Here is a 15,974-nt window from a genome sequence, read left to right on the forward strand (position 1 = left end):
ACAATCCCCCCTTGGGCACCGTCCCCGGGAGAGGCCCTGCGCTCCTCCTGCCCGCGGGGTGCCCGGCAGAACAGGGGGCGCAGCTGCCCCCGGGCCGGGCTGGAACCAGTGCCCAGCCCCATCCCCTGCATGGCCCCTCTGGGTGCTGCCACAGCTGTCCCCCCACTCCTGACCTCCTCAGCAACCTCCAGAGAGCACCCACGGGTGTCAGCCCCTCGTGGGGACTCCACGGAGTTACCTTGCCCCCGAGGAGTGGGAAAATGGGGGCAGAGGAGAGATGGTGCTCTGCAGCACCCGTCTTTCCTCCCTGGACCAGGAAGAAGGGGCAAGGCTGGATTTATCTGAACCTCCATCAGGAGGCAATAAAGGAGTCAGGGTGGGCAGGAGGGGACAGGACAGGGGGCTGTACATGGGCCCAAACTCACCTTTCCCCCTTGCACATGCCCAGGGCACCCCAGCCCCACAGCAGACCTGGCTTTGGAGGACAGGAAAGCTCCATCCCACAGGACAGAGACTTTAAGGGGAATCTCAGACAGGCGCAGCAAGAGCCAGCTCCAGTGACAGGATCAGGAAAGTGCACAGCCACCATCAGCCTCTATGGCCCAGCCCTGGGGGCTCGTGTCTCCTGGGGCCAGCACCCCACATCCCACACCATCAGTTAGGACTGAAACAGTGTTTTGGGAATGGCTTCCATCTTCACCATGGCCAGATCCTGCTCTTGCTTCTTGAGGGACTTGCCCCTGGGGCAGGATTGGACCTTCAGGGTCTGGACATTGGCCTTCTGGCATTGCTACATCCAGACAACCTCCCTTTAATGGTCCAAGGCCACGCAGGGAGGTGTCCAAAGCCATGGGAATTCTCCCACACTTTGAAGGAAGCTGCCTTCTGCAGGCACAGCTAATATTTAGTCACAAAACACCTTCATAAATCAATAAGAGTGCACAGAAACCAAGTAGATTTAAAAAAAAACAAACAAAAAAATACTATTTCAATTTAATACAAGGTTAATGCTGGGGTGCCCCACACCCTCCCCAGGCCAGGAAATCCTTCCCTGCACCCTGGTGAGACCCTCACTGGCCACTGTCACATTTGGGGACTGATAGCAACCACAGCCATCCAGAGCTGTGTTTGTTCTGGGATTTGGGACCCGATTGCAAGAGGTTGGCAGGACATCTTATCCCCACCGGGATCCTGACTCTCTGCTGAGTCAGGGCCCAGCCCTGGGTGAAAGGAACACAGCTGAGAGGTGAGGGTCTGGGAGGGACAGAAGAGGTACAAGCTCAGCGTTCCCTGAGCCACGTGTCCCACTGATGGGGTGGGGAGGGACAGGAGGAGAAATGACCCTGAGTCCCCTCCTGTCCCTGGGCTGTGTCAGTAAGGGTAGGGGGAGACAGAGATGAGGAGGAGGAAGATGCTGGGTGCTTGCTGCCCGTCTGGGACCAGCACCTGCACCTTGAGCCGGTGGGTGCCCGGCTCCCGCAGCGGCCGCAGGGTGGAGATGATGCCCTGGCCCCGCTCGGTGCGGAGGGCGAAGGGGCTGTCGGGGTCCTGCTCCAGCAGCCTGAAGACGGGGCGGTGGCGCAGGGCGGTGGCCGGGGCGAGGTGCACCACGTCCCGGTGGGCAGCGATGCCGAGGGGCAGGGGGAGCGCCTGGTACTGCAGCGTGGGGCCGGCCAGACCACAGAACGGGGGGCAGCGACCCACGCACAGCCTGAGTGAGAGATGGGGAACGTGGGATGTGGTGGGCAGGACACCCGGGGTCATGGTGACGTGAGGAGAGCGGGATGGGCACCCCCAGCCCCACGGCACGACTCACCCTGGGCTGGAGCCTCTCCGGTACCCAGCTGGGCACGGCACATCCGTGCACCGGGCACCTCCACGGGTGTTGAAGCACATCTGGCTCGAGCCACACTGGATTGTGCCTTCCATGCACTCATCCACATCTGCAGAGAGGGAGGGGCCGGGTCTGAGGGTGCTGGGGTGCCCATGGCTGAGATGGGGGTTCAATCCCCAGCTCCCCCACCTCCCTACATCTGCCTGGACACTGAGGCAGCGAGACAGGAACACTCAGACTGCAGAGAGCTGAGACTGGGAACAACTGTCCCAAGAAAGGGTAATGACTTGCAGCCCCAAAAAGATGACACCCAGGGCACCATGGGGACTGGGCACCCCCAGGCACCCCTGCACTGACCGTGGCAGGTCTTCCCATTGGACAGCAGCCGGTAGCCAGTGGGGCAGAGGCAGCGGTAGGTGCCCAGGCTGTTCCTGCACTCGTGCTGGCACTGGTTCAGTGTCTGACACTCGTCAAGATCTATGGGACGAGAGGTGTGAAGGCAAGAGGGGAAGGATCAGTCCCCTGTGGTGCCACTGCCTTGGTCCAGCCTGGCTCTCACTTCCCTTTCCCAGCACAGCAAACACCACAGGGTGCAAACAAAGCGGTGGACAATGAGGTACTTTCTGGGGACAAAGTAGTCTCTGAACTGCCTCCAACACCCTTCCCCAATGCACGCTCACCCGTGCAGGTGCCATTCCTCCTGATGTAGCCCATGGGGCAGGGCGGGGCCCGGGCAGCCATCCCTGCATCCTTCGCCACGCGGCGCAGGGCGAGCTGAGTGTAGATGGATCGTCCCCGTGGGCGGCTGCTGGGCCCCTGCCGGCGCAGGGAAGTGTCCCAGGGCACGCTGCTCCTTGTGTCCCTTCCCTCCATCCCTGCTGTGCCACACCGCCCGCCCGGCAGCAGGGTCTTGCCAGCGGGGCACAGGCACTCGTAGGAGCCCCGCAGGTTGCGGCACTCAAAGGCACAGGGTGGGGGAAACTGCAGGCACTCATTGACATCTAGGGGAGGAAAGAGGTGGGGAGCTGCAGCTGGATGGGGGAAACTGAGGCTGGAACAGGGCAGGGGGGTGACCACGGACCCTGAGAGCCCTGCTCATACCCAAGCACGGCCAGCCAACACCCAGTGTGCTGTAGCCAGGGGGACAGGAGCAGCCGTAGGACCCGGCGGTGTTCTGGCAAATCTGGTTGTAGCGGCAGGCATGGGACCCCTCGGTGCATTCATCAACATCTGGGGAGCAGAGACAGAACAGGGTTGGGGAGACAGGGAAGCAGCGCCAGTTGCCCCTTGCCATCCTCACGGCCCTTCAGGATGGGTCCGTACCAATGCAGTACAGCTGCCCAGGGGATGGGATGAATCCCAGTGGGCACTGGTCTGTATCAGCCCCTGTGAATTGAACAGAGAGAATCAGATGTGCTGTCCCACTGCAGGGACATGGCCTTTGCACCCTCACAGACACCCAGAACTGACAGCAGATCTCCATCCCCATCCTGGGAGCTCTCCTGGTTACCTGCATCAAGCGAGGCACGGAGCTGGAAGTGGAGCTCCTGTTTGGCTGGGTCATAGGAAGCTGTGATGGCTCTGGCCCGGAGGTGCTGCACCCGGGGGGGCTGTGGCCCCTCGGGGGGGTCGAACACGATGGTGTGATTGCAGTGGGCACGGACGAGGCGCCCATCCCGCAGGAAGCTCTGCACCGAGCCCCCGGAGAGCTGCCCCACGCCCGTCCGCACATAGCGCTCACTGAAGTCCTGGGGAGAGGCAGGGAGGGGTCAGGTCATGGACCCCCCGTGCTCCCAGCATGGGAGCCATGATCCCTTGGGGATAATGGGCAATGGCAGCACCTGTGGCAGCACCACAGCATCGCCAAAGATCTCCGGCACGGAGCCGCTGATGACGCTGTCCAGCCGCAGAGCGCCAGCACCATCCGCACCCCGGGCAAGGTGGGTGACCCGCAGGAGCTCCCCTGCCAGGGGGGAACGGTGAGCAGCACCCCACAGCACCCCACAGCACCCCACAGCATCCCACAGCACCCCACAGCATCCCACAGCACCCCCAGACTCAGCTTCACTCTTGGATCAGGGATGGTGCATGGGGGAGATGGAGCTCCCCAGGAGCTCCTCCTGTCAGAGACCCCTCACCTGTGGCAAACTGCAGCAGTGACTCGTGCTGGAAGGTGCCCTGGGTGAGCAGGAAGCCGCTCTGGGCTGCCCCGCTGGCGTGTGCCAAGGACCAGTAAATGGGGGCAATGAGGGTCACCAGCACCCGCATCAGTGGCCCTGGGAATGGGGAAGAAAGGGTGCCACCATGGAGCCAGCACCCTCCTTGGGGGGTGCCCAGGCTGGCCCATCCCTCCTCGCCCACAGTTGGAGGTTTGGGGGGGAAAAGGTTTGCTTTTTGGGTGAAAAAAGAAATAAAAACCTTTCCCACAAGATTCATATTTGACAGAGGTCAAAACTCACAAGGGTGAGAGTAGAAATGTCCACCCACCTATGGCAGGTGGAATGCTCCCAATGCTGCTCTGGAGGGTGGCAGTGCTGGACTGAGAGTCACCCAGCATGCTGGCATCAAGGGTGGACACACCAAGCTTGTAGCCATTGATGACACCGACCAGGCTGCCCCGCACCTGCTGCAGCATCCCTGGGGCCAATGGGATGAGGTCAGGCAGCAGCACTGGGACTGCACTCCCATGGGAGAGCAGGGTGCTTGCCTGACTCCCCTCTCACTAACTTGCATGTCCAAAATAATCTTGTTTTCTGGAGGTGAAGGCAGCCAGATCAAGGCAGGCAGGGTCCCTGCCTGGCTGCAGCACAGTCCCCAGAGACCCCGTGGCTCCAGGCACAGTGCCATGTTGACAAGGGATGTTGTGAGTGTGGCCCTGTGCCTCGTCACACCAACAGGCACTGACACCCCCAAACCCTGCACTGTATCAACCTCAAGGTCCTGGCATAGCCCCAAGCTTTTATTTGCTTCTCCAGCGTGCCTGGCAGCGAAATGCCAGCAGCCACACAAGGGCACACAGAGCATCTGGCACTTGCTCCTGCCTGGAAGAGGAGAGCAGGGCTCTCTGCTCCCACGGGGCAGCAGGAAAGGATGTGTCTGTGCGTTCAGCAGAGCCCCTGGGAGACAGAAATTCAGTCATGGGCAACTAAGGCAGGAAGGTCAAGGAGAGGCAAGTGAGGGCTGGCATGTGGTGGCTGCCTGGGATTGGGTCTGTTTGGGCTCAGGCCTTCAGCTGAGCGGTGGAAGAGAGGAGAGGACAAACCAGAGTGAATCACAGGGGTTTGAACAAGCAAGGCGATATCACTCCAAACCACCATGCTGGAGGCCTTGCCCCAGGGTGTAGCAGCAGTGCAGGCAGCCCCAGCCCCCCGAGCCAGCCAAACCCCCAGGACCAAGGGCAGGCACCCACCTTGGACATCCAGGGAGGTGTGGGCGACAGCAGAGCCCAGCGCATTGCGGGCGAGGCAGGAGTAGCTGCCGGCGTCACGGTGGGTGACAGAGGGCAGGACCAGGGTGGCATTGGGCAGGACACGAGCATGGGGACCCTCAGGCAGTGGCTCCCCATCCCGCTGCCACTCCACAGAGGGGGTGGGCTCCCCTGACACCACACAGTGCAGCAGCACCTGCTGTCCAGCATGGACCCTCGCCTCTGCTGGTGTCACTGTCACCACAGGGGCACCTGGGCAGGGAAAGGGATGCAGAAGGTGATGCAGCATATGATGACCCCCCACAGACCAGGGGTAGTTGGAGGGGCTGAGAGGTGACGTGGTTTGCAGTCCCTTAAAAGAAGGGTGCGGAGGGGGCCAACACTCACTCTGCAGAACCAGGGTGACAACTTTTGCTGCTGTGCCCGCATCGTTCTCCGCCACACACCGGTACTGCCCCACATCGGTGCTCTAGGAGGACCAACAGCATCAGCACAGCATTTCGCTTTGCCAGGAAAGCACCCTGAAACGTGCCAGCACCCCCCAGGCCCTGCTCACCCCCACATCACGGATGGCCAGGGAGCCATTCTGCAGCTGGTGCAGGCGCCCGTGGGCCACCACCGGCACCCCGTCCTTGCTCCAGCGGATCAGGGGCTCAGGGTGACCCTGGGCATGGCAGTCGAGGAGGGCATCACCTCCGGAGTGCTCCACCTGGTAGATGCTGGCATCCCCCTGTATGACGGGCGCCTCTGGGAAAGGGAAAGGGGTGGCAGAGGAGGAGGGCTGGCCGGGCAGCCCAGTTTCCCTGCCAGCACCTACCTCTGACAGACACGAGGACAGTGGCCCTGATGGCGCCGGCGCTGTTCTCGGCGTGGCACACGTAGGTCCCGCTGTCCGTGGGTGCGACTGCCTCCCGCCGCAGGACGCTCCGCCCGCTGTGGCCTGACGCACCATCTGCAGGGTGCAAACCCCCAAAAAGGCTGGTTGGCCATCAGCTGGTTACAACCCCGCACAGCCAGACATGCTGGCACCCCGGGGACCCTAAAAGGTGGGACAGAGGTGGCACCAGGATGGCATTCTCCCCCAAGTTCAGCATCCTCTGCCCCTGCCCAGGTACCAGTGACCAGCTGCCCGTTGGCCATCCAGGAGACGTGGGGCTGGGGGCTGCCCACTGCGGCACACAGCAGCTCCAGCTTCTCGCCCGGGCTCAGGGTGATGTCTGTGGGCAAGTGGGTGAAGGTGGGCAGGGTGTGGATGGACAGGGAAAGCCGGCGAACGGCCCTCCCAGCAGAGTTCACCGCGGTGCAAGAGTAGCTGCCAGCATCCCTTTCCTGTGTGAGGATGAGAGGGAGTCATCTTGATTCTGGGCTCCAGCTGCAGCCCTGGCTCGCTGAGCTACCACTCTGCTGGTTTTTGTGCATCTAAAAAGCCACAGTTTGGACAGATCCACTTTTTCCAGCCCACATTAACAATCTCACACTGCCCCAACCCTCCAGCCTGTGGCACAGCACTGCACGGGGCTCTCCCTGTGCCAGATACATCCCCAGTCAGCCAAATGCTCTTCAGCAGCAGCAGACACTTGTCCCTCAGTGCTCCAGCCTCACCTGGACATTGCGGAGCAGCAGCTCCCCAGAGGGCAGGACAGTGGCCTTCCCACCCCTCAGCAGGGCTCCCTCCCGGCTCCAGGACACACGGGGCTCGGGGACACCACGGGCGGCACAGGGCAGCAGCACCTCCAGCCCCTCCAGGACCACCAGCTCCAGGGGGCCGGCAGCAATGACGGGGGGCACTGGATGGGGCAGAAGGGCAGTGACTTGCTCACAGCCACATTTGCAGTGAGGAGCTGGGGAAGGTGCTGAGCAGAGGTGTGAGCACTGGGGCTCTGATCACTGCTGTACCTTGCACAATGAGCCTGGTTCTCCCTGCAGTGGTGCCCGAGGGGTTGCGAGCCATGCACAGGTAGGTACCTGCATCCTCTGGGGCTGCTCGGAGGAGACGGAGCTGCCCATTGGGGAGCACCTTCAGCCCAGAACCTGGCAGAAATGAAGGACAGGATGGGGCAGCACAGCTGAGCCAAGGCACAGATGGATGATGTGCAGGGACTGCTTCCCCCACAGAAGTGCCTCTTCCCAAGGACTGTCCATGGAACAGCTCCAGTGGCCACCACATCCCCGTAGGCCAGCAGCCAGGAGAACCCATGAACAGTGACATCCCACACCATGCTGGGATGCCTACAAACTCCTGGCACCTAAATCTCCCTCTAGGTAAAGGCTGGGCTCTGTCAGCCCCCAGCACACTCCTGCTCACCTCCAGTGATGCCAACACCATCTTTTTGCCAGGTGACCTCTGGCTGGGGGACACCTGTGGCCTCGCAGGACAGCACCGCGCTGGTGTTGACCATCACCATCACCATGCCAGGCAGGGGCTTCAAGGCAGGGGGCTCTGTGAAGGGCAGAGAAGTGTTACCCTGGGAAGAGGGCACAGGACCCCCAGCAGCAGGACCCTGGAGCTGTGTGTACCATGCACCGTGAGCCAGAGGTGCTTCCTGGCCGTGCCCGCGGCATTCCGAGCTGTGCAGGTGTAGCGGCCGGTGTGTGCAGGCAGCGCCTGCCGGATCTCCAGGGCTCCTGGAAAACGGCAGGCAGAGGGGAGGCGGTGGGAGGGCTGGCAGGGATGCCCTGTCCCCACCAGGGCTGTGCTGCCCTGTGTTGTACCTCTGGGCAGGACACGGTAGCCCCTTCCTCTGCTGCCCAGCTCAGCCCCCTCCTTGCTCCATGACACCGTGGGTGGGGGCACGCCCGAGGTGTAGCAGGTGAGGACTGCGGGGGACAGCCGGGTGACAACCACATCTGTAAGGTCATCAGCAATGGTGGGGGGCACTGGAGAAAGGAGGGAGGGAGGTGAGCACGGCAGAATGGCAAATGTTGAAGAGGTTTCTGTCACTGTTCGTATGGGCACGAGTATTTCTCTTCCCCTCTTGTCCACCCCCAAGCCCAGTTCTTGAGTGGGGATCCAACCCTTTGCAGGTGACAGATCCTAGGAAAGCCACTCTCAGCAGGACCCCCAGCCCCAGGAGCTCACCATGGACAGACACGAGGAACACCTTCCGTGCCTCTCCAGCAGCGTTGGTGGCGATGCACTCAAACTGCCCCTCGTCCCGGGGACCCGGGCTGGAGATGAGCAGTGACCCTAAGGACTGCAAACTGGGTGGGCAGAGCACACATCAGGATCACCCCTGTCCCACGGGGGACAGCAGGAAGGGCAAACCCCACCCTACAGGGGAACCCACTGGTGTACAAGGTGGCAGGTGCTGCAGGTACCTGTAGGTGCCATGTGGGAGGTGCAGGTTCAGGGGGTGGCCATCCTTCTCCCACCTGATGAGGGGCTCGGGGGACCCCCAGGCGTCACAGCCCAGCGTGGCTGGCTGCTGAGCCAGGAGGGTGAGGTCGGAGGGCCCAGGTGTGATGGCAGGAGGGACTGTGGGAGGGCACAGCAGTGATGAGCAGAGGACAGTGACACATCACTGCACTGATGAGAGAAGCCCAGCAGGGGTGGGTAGCAGGAGGGTGAGCCCAGGAGGGATCCATCTCCCACTCACCCAGGACATGGAGGTCCAGGCCTCGCCAGGCAGAGCCAGCAGGGCTGGATGCCATGCACAGGTAATGGCCCAAATCCTGCGCCTGGACAGGGTAAATTTTCAGGGAGCCTCCAGGCAAGAGCTGCAGCCTGAGGAGGAAGAGCAAGTGATCCCTGTGGGGGCTCTGCATGGCTAGGCTGCATCACACAGGGCACAGGGGTTGGGAAGGTGACAAGTGCCTTTGCAGCCACATGCAGCACACGCCCACTGAGCTGGTGTGAGGACAGAGCACAGCTCCTCGCAGGGTGACTGGCACACTAAACCACCTGTTGCTGTGGAGGGCGGCATGATCTGAGCGCCAGCTCTTGGTACCACCAACCCGCACAGCCTCATACCTGTCGCTGCCAGGCAGGGGCAGGAGCTGGCCGTCCCTCCGCCACGTCACCCGGGGCACGGGCCACCCCTCCGCCAGGCACGGCAGCACAGCCGAGGCGTTCAGCAGCACCTTCACCTCCTCGGGGCCCGCCTGGATCTCCGGGGCCACTGCGGCAGCACCCAGAGACACCACCCAGAGTGTGGAATAAAGCTCAGGGACGGAGGACGCCAGCCCAGAGCAGCACCGGGGGCTGGGCGTAGTCCAGCGCTGCCATCCCATCACCCGACCAAAAGACACCCTATGATACCCCACACCCTGGGTTTAACCGGGAAGGAGCCGGCGCTCAGGGCCAGGGCAGGGCAGCACTCACCGTGAACCTGCACCCGGACGCGCGGGCCGGTGTCCCCAGGAGGGCTGGTGGCCCTGCAGCTGTACTCGCCACCATCCTCCGCAGCCACCGCCCGGAGCTGCAGGAAACGCCCCTGCGCCAGGACCTGCCTGCGGGCATCCTCCTAAAACCCCCGGGACCCCGGGGATCAGCATCCTCAGCATCAGGCCAGCACCAGCCCCATGCCGCTGGTGCATCGCAGTCCCTGAGCCCGGTCCTGTCACAGGTACCTGCAGCTGGGAGCCCTCCCGGTGCCACTCGATGTTGGGGTGGGGCTCAGCCCCCACTGGGCACTCCAGGAGGAGCTGCCCCCCTGCCACAGCCGTGATGATGGGGATCTCCCCGGCGCTGGCGGTGCTGGGGGGTCCTATGGGACATAGGCCAGGGGGGTCAGGGTGTCCCTCGTGGGTTGGACACCTCTGTCCCTGTCCCCATGAATCATCCATAGGCTCAGACTCTGCAGGACCACCACTGTGCTCCAGATCCCTCTTTTGGAGCCCACACCAACCCCAAAAAATGATGTTCTGTCTCTCTGGTCCCCCAAGGCTTGGACCATCCTTCAGATGCTCCTGCTAGCCCCCTCCTCACTGCACTGCTGGGATCACACTACCTTGGATGCTGAGATGGAAGCTCCTGCTGTCCTCCCCTGCAGGGTTAGTGGCCAGGCAGGTGTACAAGCCAGCATCAGCCACCTGCACAGGAGAGGCAAAAATTGAGGCACAAAAAGAAAACTCAGGTAAGGAGAAAAAAGCGGAGCTCCTACCTCAATGCTCTCAATGTGGAGGATGCTCTCATTCCCTGACACGAGTGAGGGCCTTGCCAGCAGCTGTCCATCCTTCTCCCAGGTGACAGTGGGCATGGGAACACCGGTCACCACACACATCAGCTCTAGAGGGGTGCCCACAGCGATGGATATCTCAGTGGGGTGGGATGCAGCCTCAACACGTGGTGGCTCTGCAAGGCACACAGCAAGGCAGGAGGGCTCATCCCCTCACTGCCCCCAAAAAATTGGTTAAGCTGCCCTTCCCAAATCCCAGAGGGATGACACGCACCCATCACCACGAGGTGGAAGGCTTTGCTGATCTCTCCCACTTCATTCACCACCAGGCATGAGTAAATGCCTGCATCGGCCGGTGCCACGGCCAGCAGGCTCAGCTGTTGGCCACCAGGCACCTGGTCACTCTGCTGCCCCAGGGGCTCTCCGTTCTTCAGCCAGGTCACTGATGGTGCTGGGGACCCACTGGCTTCGCAGGTGAAAGAGACATCGGAGCCCTCAGCCACCATCTGCTCCTCACTGCTCTCTGGGCTCTCCAGGACAGGGGGCACTGGGGAGAAAAGTCAGATCCCCAGACACTGGGGCCGGGTTTTGCCACTCCCCGGTGTCCTGTGAGCAGCTGGAGTGGGCTCAGCCTGAGGACTGCTCTCAGGCTGCTTCTGCTTTGCTCCATCCTGTCCAAGCCCACCCCAGCAGTCAAGGAATGGCTCAGGACCCTGCTTGGGGATGGGCTGCAATGCACAACGTGTGTTCTGCCAACAAAACCAGTGTCCGGGTGTCCCCTGCTCTGCCCTCCCCAGCCCCCTGCCCTGTACCCTGTATCTGCAGGACGAAGCTGCGATCGGCCACTCCTGCCTGGCTGGAGAAAATGCAGGTGTAGAGTCCGGCATCGGAGAGCTGTGCCTGGGAGATCCTAAGGCAAGGGATGGGACACGGGGATGGGGAGCAGACATCAGCTCCGGGTGACCCTGGTCCCCAAGGCGACACTCAGCCACTTCAGGGCCGCACCCTCATGCAAACCAGCCCCAAAGCCCGGGGCTCCAGGGTCACTTCTCACCGGAGGATGTGCCCGGCCGAGAGCAGGGTGACACGAGGGGACAGGCGGAGGGGCAGCCCGTCCTTCAGCCAGTTCACGTGTAGCGGAGGGGACCCCCGTGCCCGGCACTGCAGGGTCACGGCGGCGGACAGGGCTCCACTGACCACCTCCGAGTCATCGGCAGCTCTCTCGATGGCAGGAGGGACTGTGCGGGGGGACAGAGGGGCTGCTGGGGCTGTCGGGGGCGGGGGTGGCCCCGGCGCTGTCCCGCAGGTCCCAGCCCCGCTCACCCAGCACGTTCAGCGTGTGCAGCCGCGCGTCCTCGCCCAGCCTGTTCCGGGCCAGGCACGTGTAAGCCCCGGAGTCTGCGGCTCGCAGCCCCTCGAGGAGCAGGGTGCTGCCATCCGGGGACAGCCTGATGGGGAGGATGGGACAGTGACCTCCGTGCTCATCCCGAACGTGCCCGTGGGGCAGAAGCGCTCTGTGCTCAGTTCACAGCCGAGGATGAGGATTCTGGGGCACTTTGCAAGGTCAAGGCATCAAGTGGGACCCTGCCAGGGTGACAGTGACCCTCCCAGACTCCAAGGTTTAACCCAGGATGATATTCCCTCAGCAAAGAGCTGGCACGAGTGCATCTCAGACCAAGCAACAGGAAGAAGCAGCACAGCTCAACCTGTCTCATCCAGCAATTTTGGCCCTGGGTGTCCCCCCAGACTCACCGGGCGTGGGAGGGGGGCTGTAGCCCCAGGGGCTGCCCGTCCTTCAGCCAGGAGATGTGGGGGGTGGGCTGTCCCTCTGCCCGGCACTCCAGCCTCACCCTGCTGCCCTCCAGCACGCTGTGCTCGCTGGGGTCCCCTGAGCTGCTGATCCGGGGGGCCACTGCACCGAGGAGAGAGGGAGGCTGAGGAAGAGGAGGGGGAGGAAGGCTCATCTCTGAAGCAGAGCCTGCAGGGACCAGGTTGCCTCGGGCAAGCCCTACCTCGCACCAGCACCATGAAGTCCTTGCGTGCCTCGGCCCCCTGTGCCAGGCAGGTGTATCGGCCCTGGTGGAAGGGCTGGAGGGGGCTGAGCTGGAGCTGGGCCCCCCCCAGCACCAGACCCTGCTCTGGGCTCATCTCTGCAAGGAGACAGAGTGAAGGGGGCTGAGCAGTGCTCCTCCACTGAGCCCTCCCCAGGCTCACTGTCATGCTTCCCCCTTCCCCCATCGGGACCCAGGTTTGGGGACACTGTTAAAGCAAAGCAGGGTTTTTGCAGAGTTCACTCCTGGAGCTTTACAGGAGAAAAGAGCCACTGGTTTGGGGGCAAACCCTTGTCCCAGCAAGCACCTCAAGGGTACCCAGACAGCTCAGGCCCCCACATATTCCTCCATCACGTCTTGTGCCCACATCCCATTGCCTCAAGCCTCAGGAATGAACCTGAGGTCTCTCAAAAGCATGCAGGGAAAAGGCCAGCCCCTTCACGCTCTATCCCCTCCTTGTGCAGCCCTGAGGGTTTCTTGCAGCAGGATTAGAAGTTGGGAAACAGAGGCAGGACTGCTTGGAGGGGAGCAGCAGTGAGGCTGGGGGTGGCAGCGTGGCACAGCGTTCCCCTGCACACACCCAGCGGGTGCCCGTCCTTCAGCCAGGTGACAGTGGGCACACCAGTGACTTGGCAGGTCAGGGTGAGGGCTGTCCCCACGTCAGCTTCAAGTGTCTCCTGCTGTGGGTCCTGGATGGCTGGGGGTTCTGAGGAGGATGAGCAGGGACAGGGGGTGTGAGACAGACCAGGACTCACTGTCAGCTCCTCAGTGTGTGCTCGGGGGACAGAGCTCCTGGCTGAGCACTGCTTACCATGGATGGTGAGGATGAAGCTCTTCTCACCCTGGCTGTCCACGTTCGGTGACACACACGTGTATGTGCCTGAGCTGGAAAGCTGCAGGTGAGGGAGCTGCAGCACCCGAGAGCCTGGAAGAAGTGGAGAGCAGGGAATCAACAGCCTGGAGCAGAACCAGGTCTGGGCCACTATGCCAGCAAGCAGACTGATCCCCCAGCACCCGGCCAAGCTCCATGCTAAAGGAGTCTGACCATGGAATTCTCATCTTTGAGGTCCAAAGCCTTGTTGTGCCCTGCAGGAAAGGACGCTGAGCTCCCAGGAAGCAGCAGCATGGAGCTGTGCAGGATGCAGCCCTTGGTCACTCAGCAGTGTGTCATGAGTGTGTCATACAACACAAAGGCTGAGCTCAAGACCCACCTGAGGCATCCAAAAAGGGAGATATGGGGACCTAGAGCTTGCTGTCAAGAGCTGGGGCACAGGCAATCATCCTGGCTCACCCTAACATACCTCGGGTGACAGTCACCTCCTCACTGAGCTGCAGGACGTGGCCGTCCTTGTACCAGGTGATCTCCGCATCCGGGTGGGACTGGATGTCACACACGAGTGAGACGCTGCCATTGACAACGCCATCGATGTTCTCGGGGTCTGTCCCCACACTCCAAGGAGCTTCTGCTCCAGAGCACCCAAAAGACAATGCCGAAGGGGAGCCATCATTGTGGAGGTCGATGCCTCCCCAGGCAGGAGGAAACACGCACCGAGCCTCTCGCCTGCTCGGAGCATGTGGCACCTCAACCTCCTGGCACAGGGTGAGCGTGACCAGCACAAAGGGACAGAGGCAGCCATGCAGCTCCAGAGCCACAGGAAACTCCAGTTGGTGGAGAAAGAGGAGGAGGGGAGTAAATCAGTGACCCAGGGAAGGGGAGATGCCTTACCCTGCACAGTGAGGGCAAAGTGCTTCTCAGCTGACCCGGCCGGGTTCTCAGCCATACAGGTGTAACTCCCGCTGTCACCCACCTCCACCATTGCCACCTGCAGAGGAGGAGCACCACTGAGGGTTGCCCTGAGCTGGGGAGATGCTGGGGCTCGCATGGGGACCTTGGTGAGATCAGGGCAGCCTCCTCTTGGAGGAAAGAATGCCCCATCCCCTCCATCCGCTGCCCCCTGTGTCTCTCCCCAGCACAGCCACCTGCTTAGGGGAGCACCAACCTGCAGGACTGTGCCACCCTCCAGGAGCTGGTGCCGTGGGCCAGCCTCTATGGGGAGATCATTCCAGAGCCAGGACACTGTGGGCTCTGGGTGCCCTGCAGCTTCACACTCAAAGCGGACAGTGCCATTGATGGTGGCTGTCACCTCCTCCAGCAGCTCCTCTGTGCCACCACGGATGGCCGGGGCAGCTGGAAGCAGGTGGTTATGGGGCTGCCGTGTGCCTCAATCCAGTGTCCCCCCGTGCCTGTACTCACTCAGCACCTCCAGCTCGTAGTGCAGGCGGTCCCGTCCCGCAGCGTTGGCCGCCTCGCAGGTGTACCTGCCCCTGTCCTCCTCCTGCACCTCCTGCAGCTGCAGCACCCGGCCCCCTGCGACACGGGACAGGGCTGGGGCAGGCCACAGGGTCTGTGGGACAACCCCCCAGCCAGGCCCTGCACAGAGCCCTGCACAGCCCCAGGGACTCAGAGGTCCCACGGGTGCTGTGTGTGCTGGCAGGAGGGAGGGAACAGGATCCAAACTCCTCCATGCTATGGATGCTTTCAGCCCACAAGGCTGCTGCAGGACCACCCCCAAGCACCACAGTGGGGGTTCACACCCACCGCCCGTTACCTTGCAGCATCAGCACCCCCAGTCCAGGGGAAAGGGGCTCCCCATCCTTGTACCAGGTGAGCTGGGGGGGTGGGATGGCACTGGTGTCGCAGTAGAGGGCGGTGGGCTGGCCAAGCACAGCCTGTCGGTGCTCTGTCACCTCCCCGTCCTGGTCTTCCTCCCGATAGAAGATCTCAAGGGCTTCTTTGGGGCTTGTTTGCTGCTGGAAGATGGGGGGCACTGCGGGGACAGGCTGTGCTCAGCTGTGGGGAGCAGGGACATTGACCCCCAGGTGCATCCACAGCATCTGCCCTCATTGGAGCTGAGGTGATGTTGCTTTCCAGCACGCTTAAACTTTTTTCCTGCTCACCCTTCTCTGCTCCCACAGTGACCCCTGAGGACCCCTGCTCAGGACCTCTGACCTGGGACAGCCCCTGCTCTGGGTGCTGGCTCTCTGCCCAGAGCTCACCTTGCACGTGCACGATGAAGTCCCTGTCATCTTCACCCACAGCATTGGTGGCCACACAGGTGTAGTGCCCCGAATCTGAGACACCAGCTGGCTGGATCTGGAGGACCTGCCCCTCACTGAGGATCTGGAGGTGTTCAGAGCTTGCCAGAAGCTGAAGGGGAGAAAGAGAAGAGCAAATTGCACTCAGGAGTGGGGCAGAGCCCAGCCCGCCATATAAAGGATATCTTCCCACTCCATCCAGCTGGGACAGTCCCCAAACCCAGCAGCTCCTCCCTGCTCACAGCTGGGACCTCACCTGCTTGTTCTTGTACCACCGGATGGTCGGCTCAGGCACAGCCCAGGTCTCACACTCCAGCACCACCGTGCTGTTGACCCTGGTTTTTACCTCTTTCACAGCAAATTCCCCCAAAGGATCCTCTCTGGCAATCCAAGGAGGAACTAGTGGGGAAAGACAAACAGAGGCAAAAGGCAGCAGAAGGAAGCAGCAC

The 15,974-nt window shown here is 62.2% G+C and overlaps 1 protein-coding gene across 1 annotated transcript in view; it reads right to left on the bottom strand.

The window, feature by feature from the left end:
* Positions 1-1,014: 1,014 nt before the first annotated feature.
* The window catches only part of HMCN2 (hemicentin 2), a 32,577-nt gene continuing 17,617 nt past the window's right edge, over positions 1,015-15,974 (bottom strand). The window contains exons 37-79 of the mRNA XM_014256351.2: positions 15,782-15,924; positions 15,487-15,637; positions 15,039-15,257; positions 14,684-14,797; positions 14,430-14,617; positions 14,156-14,252; positions 13,731-13,892; positions 13,241-13,354; positions 13,010-13,135; positions 12,391-12,528; positions 12,131-12,290; positions 11,702-11,826; positions 11,433-11,616; positions 11,191-11,288; positions 10,653-10,925; positions 10,364-10,554; positions 10,211-10,292; positions 9,831-9,967; positions 9,583-9,724; positions 9,232-9,379; positions 8,858-8,985; positions 8,580-8,736; positions 8,341-8,462; positions 7,974-8,138; positions 7,779-7,886; positions 7,567-7,701; positions 7,158-7,292; positions 6,864-7,048; positions 6,377-6,590; positions 6,079-6,213; positions 5,818-6,008; positions 5,649-5,730; positions 5,244-5,513; positions 4,322-4,471; positions 3,973-4,110; positions 3,676-3,797; positions 3,345-3,582; positions 3,158-3,220; positions 2,936-3,064; positions 2,515-2,835; positions 2,192-2,311; positions 1,817-1,943; positions 1,015-1,711 (exon numbers count right to left, since the gene is read on the bottom strand). Of these exons, the coding sequence (XP_014111826.2) occupies positions 1,372-1,711; positions 1,817-1,943; positions 2,192-2,311; positions 2,515-2,835; positions 2,936-3,064; positions 3,158-3,220; positions 3,345-3,582; positions 3,676-3,797; positions 3,973-4,110; positions 4,322-4,471; positions 5,244-5,513; positions 5,649-5,730; positions 5,818-6,008; positions 6,079-6,213; positions 6,377-6,590; positions 6,864-7,048; positions 7,158-7,292; positions 7,567-7,701; positions 7,779-7,886; positions 7,974-8,138; positions 8,341-8,462; positions 8,580-8,736; positions 8,858-8,985; positions 9,232-9,379; positions 9,583-9,724; positions 9,831-9,967; positions 10,211-10,292; positions 10,364-10,554; positions 10,653-10,925; positions 11,191-11,288; positions 11,433-11,616; positions 11,702-11,826; positions 12,131-12,290; positions 12,391-12,528; positions 13,010-13,135; positions 13,241-13,354; positions 13,731-13,892; positions 14,156-14,252; positions 14,430-14,617; positions 14,684-14,797; positions 15,039-15,257; positions 15,487-15,637; positions 15,782-15,924 (6,767 nt within the window). The 3' untranslated portion in view covers positions 1,015-1,371. The remainder of the gene's footprint in view (positions 1,712-1,816; positions 1,944-2,191; positions 2,312-2,514; positions 2,836-2,935; positions 3,065-3,157; positions 3,221-3,344; positions 3,583-3,675; positions 3,798-3,972; positions 4,111-4,321; positions 4,472-5,243; positions 5,514-5,648; positions 5,731-5,817; positions 6,009-6,078; positions 6,214-6,376; positions 6,591-6,863; positions 7,049-7,157; positions 7,293-7,566; positions 7,702-7,778; positions 7,887-7,973; positions 8,139-8,340; positions 8,463-8,579; positions 8,737-8,857; positions 8,986-9,231; positions 9,380-9,582; positions 9,725-9,830; positions 9,968-10,210; positions 10,293-10,363; positions 10,555-10,652; positions 10,926-11,190; positions 11,289-11,432; positions 11,617-11,701; positions 11,827-12,130; positions 12,291-12,390; positions 12,529-13,009; positions 13,136-13,240; positions 13,355-13,730; positions 13,893-14,155; positions 14,253-14,429; positions 14,618-14,683; positions 14,798-15,038; positions 15,258-15,486; positions 15,638-15,781; positions 15,925-15,974) is intronic.

This window comes from Pseudopodoces humilis, chromosome 22 (assembly GCF_049639895.1).
Source record: "Pseudopodoces humilis isolate 2021_Gansu_Grassland_sample_001 chromosome 22, ASM4963989v1, whole genome shotgun sequence".
Taxonomy (NCBI): Eukaryota; Metazoa; Chordata; class Aves; order Passeriformes; family Paridae; genus Pseudopodoces; species Pseudopodoces humilis.